This window comes from Pyxicephalus adspersus, chromosome 2, assembly GCF_032062135.1.
Source record: "Pyxicephalus adspersus chromosome 2, UCB_Pads_2.0, whole genome shotgun sequence".
Taxonomy (NCBI): Eukaryota; Metazoa; Chordata; class Amphibia; order Anura; family Pyxicephalidae; genus Pyxicephalus; species Pyxicephalus adspersus.
In genome coordinates, this window is record NC_092859.1 from 31157775 (window position 1) to 31170832 (window position 13058).

The following is a 13058-nucleotide window of genomic DNA, read 5'->3' on the forward strand; positions in this document are numbered from 1 at the left end:
GCGGCAGGGCTGATGCCAACGGGACAGAGATCTCAGTGGGATATTTGGGGCCCAGAGAGTCAGCCCAACAATAGAATAATACCACCTAGGAACTCGGTAGGGAGAGTTTTTGCTGCTGCTGTGCGATGAAATAAGTTAGGGCCAAGGATACGGAAACATAAAACAATTCATATGTTTCTAAAAGGGAAATTTAGTCTTTTTATACTTTGGTAAACACATGAATGATTGTACCTTTTAAAGTTAAACTCTGGGCAGATATATGGACACATTAAAAAAAAGCTTAGTATTCATTAAAATAATTTTAAATATATTTAAATACAGCAAAAATAAGTACCTGAGTTTGGTTTCATATACAATTCTTTTATTTCATGTACCACACTGAATAGGAGAGGCAGGAGAAACACAAGGAGCCAACCAGTTGCAAGAAGCATGCTAATAGTAGGAGAGAGCATAGTGAAAAAGAGAAGAGATGCTCATCTTTATCCTTTATTGCACAGGTTGGGGGTTGGGAACAGACCTTTAACCTCCCTGGCAGTAATCCTGAGTGTGGTTCGGGGTTAGTCTTTAGTACCAAAAGAGGTAATCCCGAGCCACAGCCAGGGTGGAATTGCCAGGGAGCTTACTTGGTAAGCAGTGCCCGCGGTGTCGGACATCTTCTTCCCCGGCATCTGTGATCCCTTCTTCAGGGGACACAGATGCCGGCCGGGCAGTGGGAGCGTGCGGTTGGGACAGGATCGTGTGGCTGGGTATTTTTAAATGTACCACTTTTATATTTATAAATACTTAATAATAAGTGGTACTGAACTGCAGCTAGGGAAAAAAACATGTCTGCTGTTCTGCTCGACAGGGCTGTGCTGTATAGAAGAGTTGTTTAAAGCTCAGGCTGCTCAGATGGGCAAAAAAGTATACATTTTAAGCATGAAAAACTGCCTACCTAGCAATTTTTGTTCAGTCTTTTTCCAGTTGTGTTGTTGTGAACTTTAACATTAACCATGCTATCTGAGGCCTGTCGGACTGGTCCATTCTGACATGGAGCTCTTGGGTTCTTCACATATGAGTGTTTTTCACATATGAATATTCTTTCTCATTGTAGAATGATGGACTTCAATTTGTTTAAAAAAATGGCCTTATAACTTTTCTCAGATTGATGGGGCCGCAACAATGGCTTCTTTAGGACCATTGCTGAGGTATTTCTTCATTGGCATTTTGTTAATGCACACCTGAATGTTCCAGACCAGCCAAATACCAAAACTTCTCTTTTTATACAGGTGATCATATTTACTGATGATCAATTAATCAAACGCATTTGATTAGCATTACTGGGTAGCTACTTAACCACTTAATTAAAAAAAGGTTGAAAATAACAATATAATAATGATTACACTGCTCCATTAAAGTGGAATGGAATTAAATTCTGGTTATACTTACAGTTCCTGTCCTGTTGCACGCACCACAATCTTCTTCCTTTTACCCTTCCTTGTTTTAATCTATGGCCATCTTAATTGGCTGGACTGAGATGATGCAACCCTAGGGGATGCCAGGATTTCAACAGATGATGAGAGCGATCAGGAAGGCTCATTTTATGACAGAAGGGACATTGGCTTGCCATCCATCTCTGCAAAAAAGCCTGGCCTTTAGTTCTGCTTTAATGTGTTACTTGTACAAAATATCTGCCTAGAGTTCATTTTAAAGTTGTAAAGTGAGTAGTAATAAGGAATATAAGGAAGGGGGGGGTCAAAAATACTGAAGAAAAGGTCAAATTAATTTTAAATAATACATTTTAGCTCCAATAAACCTTGAAAAAGACTCGTTCTAAGTTCCTGTCTCTGACGCAAAGGATTATCTACCTTACCTGACAAACAAACAGATAAAGTTCCTGATGGATGTCCTCAACCAGCATAAGATGTGAAAGGAATCGTCAGGGCAGACACAGCAAGGTGGTCGATGTAGGAAAGAGATATTAGCATTCCAATGTCTGTGGTGGGACCACCAGACGATTACCAGCAATTCACTTATGTCATTATCCTTCTGGTCTCTCGCACAGCATGGCAATAGGATGGCACTTCTCCAGCAAAAAGTGGTTTTAGGAGTTTGCCAAACGATACATATAGAGAGCGGTGCTGCCATTCTTTCATGATAAGTAACGATGAATCTGGTGGCCGCATTATGATGTGATGATGGCGGTCCTTTGGGTATACCCGTGAAATATGCTCTATGGTCGCTTCGTGTTACACCAGCTGCCGGTTTGAAGGGGAAACGTCTTGAACTTATTAGGCTCTTCCCTCATTTCATGACCACTTCTTTAGCTAATGGGAAGGAGCCCGGTTTGGGCTGGGATGGTGTGTTTGCTGGGTGAAATTCTTTTTCTTGTTACTTAAATTTATAAATGAAGTGTAAGCTGCCACTGCTGCTAAAACCGCATGGAAAGACTAAAAAGTGTGAGTACCAGCTCAGCTTAATAAAACTTTGGAAAAAAAGGTAAAATGGAAGTAAGGCCAAAGAAATCCATGACATAGAGGATGTCTGGTGTGTTGCTAATAGTAAAAACACTTGTTTATTGGCTACCTAAACCCCCTGCAACACAGCTTTATTATCTGTTTATCCTCATAGTAAATCTGTTGTTTTTCTACTTAAGCAAGGTACACACTTGCAATAATTATCGTTAGAAAACGAATGATTATTTTGAACTATCGTATTGTGCACAATTCTGTACATGTTGTAACAATGCAATGGTTCAAATACAATCCACCAATAGTGTACACACAAAAGGATGCAGGAAGGGACTTGTAAAGGAGAAATTGTACTGCAGAACCATCCACGATCACTGAACAACCATACACACAATAGATACTGAATGATCGTCGCTCAATCAGATCCGCCCGGGCGGTCGTCAGTTTCCAGCAACAATCCTCATTCGTTGCCGTTGTTGTGCACTTTTTTTGTTAACGATTATCGGGCGATCGGTCGTTAGCTGTTAGTTGCCAGCGATACTTATTGCAAGTGTGTACGCAGCCTAACTCAGCCGGGTGATCACAATGTAAGATAACATTTCTTAAACATTTTTTAAGCCCATTGTGTACTATGTTTTAATGCTATCTTTCCCAGATGTTATAAGGCCTATCATGTGACAAATTACTTCACGTTAGATGCCTTCAGACTGAAGGGTCCTCAATGATGATAACTGCACAATTCAAACCTGGGCCCAAGGTGATAGCCCATATAAAGGGGCAGATTTATGGCACCTTGAACTCTGAATCCTAAAATATTGAGGACATTTTAGAGCAAAGAAGAAGTACAGTGCCAGATACTAGGTGAGCACTGCAGCCAGAGATGCTTGGTTTGATGATGACCAGTCCAGGAGCGGTACCTGAATAAAACAGTCACTAGAGTGCATGTAAACAAGAAAAGAATCACAGATATACAAGCCATACCTCTGTGCTATTTTGTATGTGAATATCAATCTTCAAAAACATCCTGATAAACAGAAATAAACTAGCTAAGTCATTATTAAAATATGTATCAGCAGCAATTATGCACCAAAACATAACCAAGGTGTAATTATGAAAATTTAGGACCAGTTTCTAATCAGAACCTTGGACAGCTCTTTATTTGACACTGGTTTTAGCCACAAATTTTCAGACATAGGGACGCTAAACACCAAAGTATCAGATGGTATTTAGGGCCTGTGCTGATTGGCTGTTGGGCTTTTGTTGATGCCATCAGGTTGAGTTGCTTCTGTGATTATACAAAATTCATTGACACATACATGTGACCTCCATTTGACCTGCTTTAAGTGCCTTCTATGGGAATGTTAAATCCATAATAAGTAAAGATGTCTCCCTATAGTGATCATCAGACCCCTACAGTCAATGAATATAAGTAGAAATAACACAACTGTGTTTAGTGCCCCTAAAAAAACTTTTTCTGCATAACTGGTCACTGTTCATGTCATAAGTTCTGTTGGCTCATGTCACATTGACAATTCTGTTGCTGGCTTCTAGATATCTAGCAAGGTAAAAGAAAAGACCTTCATCCATAATCCCTGTGCTCATTCTGTAGCCCATTTGCACCTGAAGACAGTAGTCTGTATTTTTCTTTCAGATATGTACAGTAATCCAGTATCAGATTTTGACTCTCTGCAGGAGCTTCCTGTGTTAAGACCGGTCACTGCTGATCTCTGCCTGTGCAGGTGACTGGTCTTGTATCCTCCCACTACTAAAGGCAGTTTTCTGCATGCTGCCTGTAATGGGAGGATCTTATGGGTCCCTCACACAACTCTAATCGCAGCTCAGGATATAAGTAGGCCAGTGAATGTATTTGCTACTTTTAAAAGGTTTTGGAATGGCACTAGGTACAGTCACATTAGATTTATATTCACTGCCTATCCAAAAAAAAGGCCAGCCTTACCTTTGATTATGTCATATATTTGCTGTGGTATTTTAAAAAAATTAAACAATGTCACAACAATTATTGTTAAGTTGCATTCATTTTTTACCATTATCTCATATTGATGATTGGGGCAGTTAAATGTAAAGTCTATTCCAGCACATTCCAAAGATTCTCACAGTGGTTAAAGTTTAGACTCGGTGGTCAATCTATGTGGGAAAATATTGTTTCATACTCCACGAACCACCTTGTCACAATTTTACCCTGATGAATCTTAGCATCTTGGAGTACGTACAACCCCATCAATAAAGAAAAAATCCATCAATAGAATGGTCATTCAGTATATTTATGTAGTCAGTTGGCCTCATTTGCTCACATAACCTTGCTGAAACCAGACCTGATCAACTAAAGAAACATAACACTTCCCTCACAGGCTTGAGAAAAGTTGAACTCAAAATGGTTTGGTTTCTTTTCAGTGTTGTCGAGCAAATTCTGATCAATTTTGAATTTCCCACATTCCGCTCTAACCAATAAACCTGTTTGAGCTTAGTGAAGTTGGTATTTGGATTAGTTATGAGCTTGTAACTAATGTGTCAAGGTACACAGAGGGGCAGCAACTAACAGCAGTGTAAAGTCAAAGGGGTAATAAATAGAAAAATTAGAGAAAGCTGTTTTTTTAGCAATGGTATGATTGTATTTAAGCATCAAGCAGGTAAATAATCAATAATTATCAAAGAAAATCATATTCAAATACATTCCAAGATAAGCAGAGAGAAACATCCCCAATAAACTCGTCATGGGGATGTTACCTGTCAACTTTACATAAAGAGCTACAAAAATTTCATATGCGTTTCACCAATAGGCTTCTTCAGGGGATATTTTGAGAGCATAATATGGTTGTTACAGAGGAGGGGGAAAAACGTAGACTCTTGGAGAGTTGATGTTTTAGGTAATCAGGGAGTATTCTTTATACTGATAATAAAGAATCATGAATGATGGTAAGCTTCCAAGCTGCGGAGAGACAAGCTAGCAGTCAAGTGCCTTTTTATTTTTTGACATTCACTGCCTGTAGAAGCACACGACTGCTAACAACCCTATTACGCTCTCAAAACCTACCCTGAAGAAGCCTATCAATGAAATGCGTGGGGTTCAGAGGAAGGGTGTCATTTTCTCCAATTGCTCTTTGAAGTCAAAGGGGTCACAGCCTAACTTCAGTTCGGCTTTGGCTGTTCTGAAGCTGAGCATCTGCCTGTTTGGACAAATGGTGCTCTAACTGAGACTAATTCAAAACCCATTATCTACAGTTAGGTCCATAAATATTTAGACAGAGACAACTTTTTTCTAATTTTGGTTCTGTACATTACCAAAATTAATTTTAAATGAAACAACAGCCAAAGAAACCCAGGAGTTTATTAAAGCAAAGAAGTGGAATATTCTTGAATGGCCAAGATTAGAACGCTAGGGGGGTTAAAGAAAAAAAATACATGCTGAATTTTTAAGATTTCTCCCTCTGGTTGGGTTCAAGGATGTAAGTAAAATATTTTTCCTGTTCAAATCTGCAAAATCCTTGATGACAACTGCGTAAACTTGTTGAGTTGAAAAAAAGTCCCTTTGACCCATTTCATTTTCCCTATACATGGCCTGTGAAGTAAAGCACAATTAGAGAAGCCGGTGAGGTAGCCAGTGTATATTTCACATAAAATAAGCCCTAAGAGAGGCAGAGACTTTGTTAAATGCCCCCCACCCCCCTCCCTGTATGCCCCTTTCATTCAAAGCTACATTCCGTAGATCCCGGCATCTTGAACAATATGGAGACTGAAGAGATCCCTGTACTTTAGTGTCTCTTGAATTAATGAACTGGAAATGAGTTTTGTCAATGTTTTGGGAAGGCAGACAGAGAAAAAAGGGACCCAGAGAATTAATCACAGTGAGAAAGTAGCAGTTCAGCGACCCGGCAGGGCCCTCAACATGAATTTCTGGGAAACTTTAAGGGAAAGAAAACAAGACAAGAAACATTAACTTTGATCTAGTTGTAGCTAGAGGGTTCTAGAACATCCTATGAACACCAGGATACTTTTTTTCCTGCAAAGATACAGCTTTCTATATCTTAGAGCAATCATTCTTACCCAAAGGAACCCCACTGCGTGTACGACGACACATCAGATGGTATCACTGTGGTATTCATCAGTCCACTTTTAAGATTCTGCCATGATGGAACAGGTGCAAGGATCTATAATAGATCATATAATACACATACATGCCCAAGAGGGGTTTAAAAATAACCATGGTAAATACAGTTATCCAAAACTCATACTGTTAAACACATAATAAATATATTTATTATCATAGCTTTTTTACCTGTCAAAAAAGCAATTTTGATATCTGTCCAGGCCTAAGAAAAACACAGCAAAGCCCTGTCTGGCAGAGCTGGAGTTGTGTTTTTTTCTTAGCTGCAGTTTAGTAATACTTACCCTAAATTTTAATATTTAATTATAGGTCTCATCTTTCCCCAAGCCTGTGACTGGACAGTGAAAGAAGAAGCACCAGACGGTTGAACACCATTGTCACTCTACTTTACACTCTGATGAACATTATTAAGTAGGATTTTTATAGCGCAAACACATTATGCAGCGCTGTACATTATTTAGGGGTTGCAATTGACAAACAGATACAGACCGTGACACAGGAGGAGGCGAGGACCCTGCCCTGAAGACCTGACAATCTAGGAGGCGGGGGAAGTAGTACACAATAGGAGGGGATTTGAAAACACTGTACTTGAAAAATAAAATGAAGGTACATTTGTCTACAATCCTGATTGGTTTCCTGTGTTGCATATACCTCTATAAGTCTAAATTCTTTTTTTACAAGTCTGATATCAAATCAAATCCAGATGCTTACATCTAAAATATAAATTTAAAAACATATTACTAAATAGAAATAAATTTATTTCTGCATTATATTCATTTCTTTGTTCATTCAATGTCCTTTAAATTTGCCTAAAGTTGAAGTTTTATTATAATTCCCCATTTATGCTTACATTCACTGCAAGATCTTCCCTGTCTAACTGCATCCACAAAGAATCTTCACTAAAAGTATTATGGCTGGGCACACTGCTGTGCACTTCTATGTATATATGGAAGAATATCCATTTATTCATCTTAACTCTATAATACTGACAAAATGTGGAATTTAAATACACATTGTCTTTATCCTAACTGAAGCATACCCTGGACAGAATCAGAATCACTTATTTAAATGGACTCTTTAAAGAAGCCCTTTCACTAACTCTGGGCTTTTGTTAGCATTTACAGGTAAATAAAATGCACAAAATGCATTTCATGGTCAAATAATCATATTGGAAAAGTGTTGTTGAATAGAATCATCTGGTAACAGGGTCACTTTAGGTTGATCTGATAGCCTGTTAAATGCTTAAAGTAACTGTTTATCTATGGAGAACTCTGTTCCCCCCTTACCTTTTAAAAATCCCCCTTTGGACAATCACCCTAAAAACAGCATTACCTTTTGTTCAATAATCCAATACATAATGCCTCAAGGACACATTTCTCATCATGGTAAAAATTACTTACATTAAGAAAATGTGTAGGAGACAAGACCAGGCAGGTAACAGCCTACCTAAAAAAAATATCACTATTGGCACCGACTGTCTGTTTTTTCCATTTTATAATTTAGGATTACACATCTAAGAGTAACCTAATGGATATTTGTTAAAATCCTGTAATACACATAGATGTTGAATATTTAAGGGTTTCTTTAAGAAAGATAATATTTAGTCCTCTTACCTCTTAAATAACCATGTACCTGGTTTTGGTACACTGGGGGCCATGAGTTCAGAATTCACCTGCAGCTCCACCTGCTGGTAAATCATAGACTGCAGCCTGTCTGGTTATAATTGAAGTGTACAGAAAGTAGTAATTTTGCTAAATGGATGACCATGTCACCACAAGGTTACGTGTACTCACCCTGAATAAAAATAAATAAAAAGGCCCTATATTTACCATTCTGGTGAAATGTGTAAAAAAAAAAAAAAAAACATAAAAAGCTTCCAGGCTGGAGAAGGTGTTCCACACTTTACCTGCTCACAGGCAGCACGCTGTTGTTCCTTCTTTCAGATTTTATGTTCAACAGAGGTTGCAGGTATTTAAACCATTTGAAGTGTCAAATACCTGCTCTGATCCATAAAATGCAAACTTTTTACAGCCATTTAGAAATCACAGTTACAAACATGGCACTGGTGGAAAAAATTTTAAAACTTCTAACAGATCCGTGTAGAGTATTTTATGTAAAATGTAAAGCCAAAATCCAGTAATCTCCTAACTTCCTGAACTGAATTGACAATGTTGCTTCTGCGAAAATAAAGCCCAAGCAATGTTGTTAGCCCTGTCTAGGATTTCCCTAGCTGGACTACAAAACATCACCACCATTTTCTCATCTCCACAACATAGAGGGGAGGTACAGAGAACTCAAGAAGGGCTGACCGATGTTAGTGTAACAAAGGCAATGTTGCTACTGAAAGAATACAAAACTGAACTGAGGAAAATATATAGGATGCCATTGCTAATCTCTTAAAAATATAATTTCCTGGCTTTAGTGCTAATTAAATGATTTCACTGTCCTGAGACAATAAAAGAGAGTGTCAGTGAAAATCTGATTGTTCATTTGGTTTTCAGTTTACTAAAGAGCACCAGTTCTTCACTTGTAAGAAATGCTTTGAGGGTAGAGAGAGGAGTACCTGTACCTGTTCCACTGATTATTGTTAGTTCTTAGAAACAGGAACCGGTTGGGACAGAGTTTTTATAGGCTGAACATTGCAGAATGGGTATATTTCAAAGCCGAAGATTCATCCCCAGGGCTGTTTTTATAGGCTGGGCACAAATATAAAATGAACTGCCTCAAAGTACCTACTTGCCAACATCACCCACTTCCTTTGTACCACATGGCACCCTTTTGGAATAATATCCAATTTATAGTTCATTCTTGTAGCTGCATTATTACATAACAAACTTCCAGATTTTAAATCTGTACTCCTCAATCTCACTTTTGCTGTGCTGGGGATTGCCAGAACACGTACCTACAATGCTTGCTTTAGGTTTTGTTTTTCTGGATTTCTGTCCTTAATATGCACATATAAAACGATTTGATGGGGGTGTCGGCTGCAGTCAACTGGGCAGAAAGGCACAGGTAGCAAAAAAAATAATTTTATGTGTCTAATATTTTCAATTATTTCCTGCTAACTGTGGTTTCACCTTGTCTTCTCCCATTTGGAGAGATTCCCTATAATATCCTGTCCCGACGGCGTAAGGAAAGAACTCCCAAAATAGGACAAACACTGTAATAAGAGCAGGTAACACAGACACACATTTGCCAAACAATTTTAACATGTTGAAAAATCTTTAAGCAATACATATTGCTACTGATAGTCATAAGGGCTTATGAAACTCTGTAAGGCATGACACTGCCACCATGCAATCCATGCTTTGATCAGGTTTATGGATACTCAGCCCTATTCCCTGGCAACGTGTATTGATTGTTCACATTTTCTTGACCGACTTTAAAAGCAGCTTGCCATCGCGCTCTTCCACTTTTAAGCCCATATGTTCCAGCACAGACGTATCAGCCAGGCCTTGACGCTCCAAGTTGGCAATGATCCCCTGGTTTTTTTCATTGTGTTCAGTGAGGTTCCTAATGGCGTAGACGGCCCACTGGTTGAGAACTGATATTGAATGAGTTAAGAACCAAAAATTCCAAAGAATACAAGACACTTTCATTTTTTTTTTTTTTAATGGTTGACACTCATTACAAGCTTAGGATTTTAAAGCCATATTGAAGTAATGTCTTCTTTTTCAATTTTAAATCCCCATATCTGTGACCGATTTCTGTTAGTTATTGTCTTAAAAAAATCCTCTTGTTTGCTACTTTCTTTTCAAAGTTAAAGCTAAACTTCAAAAACAGCTAAATAGATAAAAGATGTGTTGTAAATACTAAAAAAATTGTATTTCTATCCATTAAGTTCTGAGATTTACAAGGGGGTCAAGAGACAAGATTTTACTCTCCTGCAGGTAACAATCACATGTCTCATACTTCCCCAACCCTGTAACTAGACGGTACAAGACAGCAATTGACTAATGAGCTCTTTTCAGTGTTATTCTAATTTTACCTCCTTTTTAACATGTTCTTTATCAGTACTCTTCGCAGAGTGACTGGAGCTGTGGGCCTGAGTTATTAAAGCTCTCCAAGTCTGGAGAGGATGCACTTTCATCAGTGAAGCTGTGTGATCCTGCAAACCTGGACTGGATTTCTTGAAAGTCATTTGCCATTAAATGTTTTGCATCCTGGAACAGATCCATTTCAGGTTTGCTGGAACACCCAGCTTGACTGATGAAAGTGTAGTGTAGTTTACACACACTGACATTGCTAATGTTACCTGGTTATGTTGCTAACCTGTTGACTCAGTTACTTTTATTCATAGATTAGTAACACACTGCAGATCAAAAAAGTCAGTTTGTAGTTCTTATCTGTATTCTTGTTCCAGGTTTGCAAACCAAAACTCAAAATAAAAAAGATCAACATGAAAGCCAGACAACTAGTATTCTCAAAACTAAATGTGCTGAAGTGTATCTAAAGCCAACTTTCTTTTTCAGGTCATAGATATGTATTTGGGATATTGGGGTGGATCCCTTCACTTTCTGTCCCAGAGACAAACAAGAAGTATGACTAAGAGAAATACTCTCTTACGACTGCTGGCACCAAAAAAGGTGCCCCAATGAAAAAATAATGTTCTGCTAGCAGCTGTACAACTTTAGTTTGTTTTCTACTTTCTGTCCTTATACCAAAAGTCACTAAGACAAACAGCCTAGTGGGGAGCAAAAAAAAAAATCAGTCAGGGGTTCTAACCTTTCCCCACTATAAAAAGCCAGGTTTTGGAAACAGATACACTTTAAAAAATCAGCTTGGGTTCCAAAAAGAAAATAGCACAAATGAAATATTTTATTACATTTAAAGACAAAAAAAATAAAAACTTCTCAACAACCTTTTTAGACCCTGAGGTGTTTTTTTTTTAAAAAAAAAGAAGAGTGTAATAATGCGTTAAGATTACAACAAATTTTCTAGTGAATGTGAGCAGACAGCAACATGTTGAAACAATGCAAGGTTTGCCGAGCAGGGGATCTTTCTAGTGAGCAGCCTTATTTTGGTAGCTGTAAGAAGTTCAGAATTGTTAAAAGATTAAATGTTTATAAACATGTCCACATTTTCACTTCATTAAGCTATAAGTGACAGACAGCTGCTTGAATCATCTGTATGCCCAAATTGCACCATCATAGCAGCCCTGCTTTTTTAAACCAGTAATCCAGAGGATTTGTTATCAGTAAAAGAATTATTTGTGCAGATAGATTTATGAACATTTTTACAAATAGACACCTGTCAGCCCAAGCCTGAATTAATAAGGTTTTAGGCACTGGTAAACGATAATGTCCCTCCTTAAATGTACCACCCCTTGTGACATATCACATTAAGAGATTATTTCACAACAAAAAAAAATGTCAAATTTGATTGTAGTTCATCAAATGATACACTACAGACAGAGAAAGACTAATGCTTTTTGAGCTACAGAAAATCTGGCTTCTCATCTTATTACACTTTGGCACTCCCCACTCTAACCAGGAAGAATTGAACAAAAAATACTCCGCCACCTTGCTTTTATTTGCAGCTCCAACAGCTTCCAAAATCTGTGCACACATGATTATGAAATCTATATGAGCTTGTTGGAGATCCAAATCCAAAATAAAGGCAGTAATATGGTGCTGGCCCCTCTTTGTGGCTATTGCAGCGCTTTCACGTGACATTATTTTCACCAGAGTGGAAAAAGTAGGTCTATTCAAGTAAGAGAGGTCGGGTACTGTTGGATGAGTAAATCTAACTGGCAATTGGGTGCCCCAATTAATATAAAATGTAATAGGTGTTTATTAGGATTGAATTCCTGACTCTTTGCAGGCCACCAAACTTAATAAACTGTGTCTTTTTGGTGCTAAATGGTTCAAGGCCCCATACTGCGACCACAAAGTTGGAAATGTACAAATGTGTAAAATGTTTTTGTATAATAGATATGATATGATGATGGAGTGAGATACTATAGTTTCCCCTTTAACCCAACTCAACTCACAAAGCAAAATGGGCTCCCTTCCTTGTTCACAACTGGAATCCATTAAAAATATTCAGCACCATTTACCCTAATGAGGACCTGAAATGGACAAAACATCCCAGTGTGGGGCACAAGCATTTCCCTTTAATTTCAAGTCGGTTAGAAGCTGCCGCATAAATTTGATATACATATTGGAAGAACAAAGATCTAAAAATACAGCCTGAACGTTTTCCTCTCCCTCTAATTATTTTGTCTATTTATTTTGTTATTGTTGGATACGGCCTCTTCATAAAAATGGATATTTTCCTCACTTCACAAGCACGCCACTTGTTATTGTGTGGTGGACGGACTCCTGATGTTTCCTATGAGTGGGTACATTGTGTGATTTGTCCTATGCATCGGATGAAGGCTGTGGTTAATCCCCCTTTTTTCCATAGCTTAATGTCATCTACATTTAAAGGCATACTGACCTTGAAAGCTCTTCTTTCATAAAGGGCAACTCTAGGCACACATA

General features: G+C 38.1%; 1 protein-coding gene across 2 annotated transcripts in view; it reads right to left on the reverse strand.

Annotated features, from left to right (window-relative positions):
• Nucleotides 1-9722: 9722 nt before the first annotated feature.
• Nucleotides 9723-13058, reverse strand: part of ATXN10 (ataxin 10) — a 56089-nt gene continuing 52753 nt past the window's right edge. For both annotated transcript variants that reach the window (XM_072400268.1, XM_072400269.1), the window contains exon 11: nt 9723-10117. In XM_072400268.1, the coding sequence (XP_072256369.1) occupies nt 9936-10117 (182 nt within the window). In that variant the 3' untranslated portion in view covers nt 9723-9935. The remainder of the gene's footprint in view (nt 10118-13058) is intronic.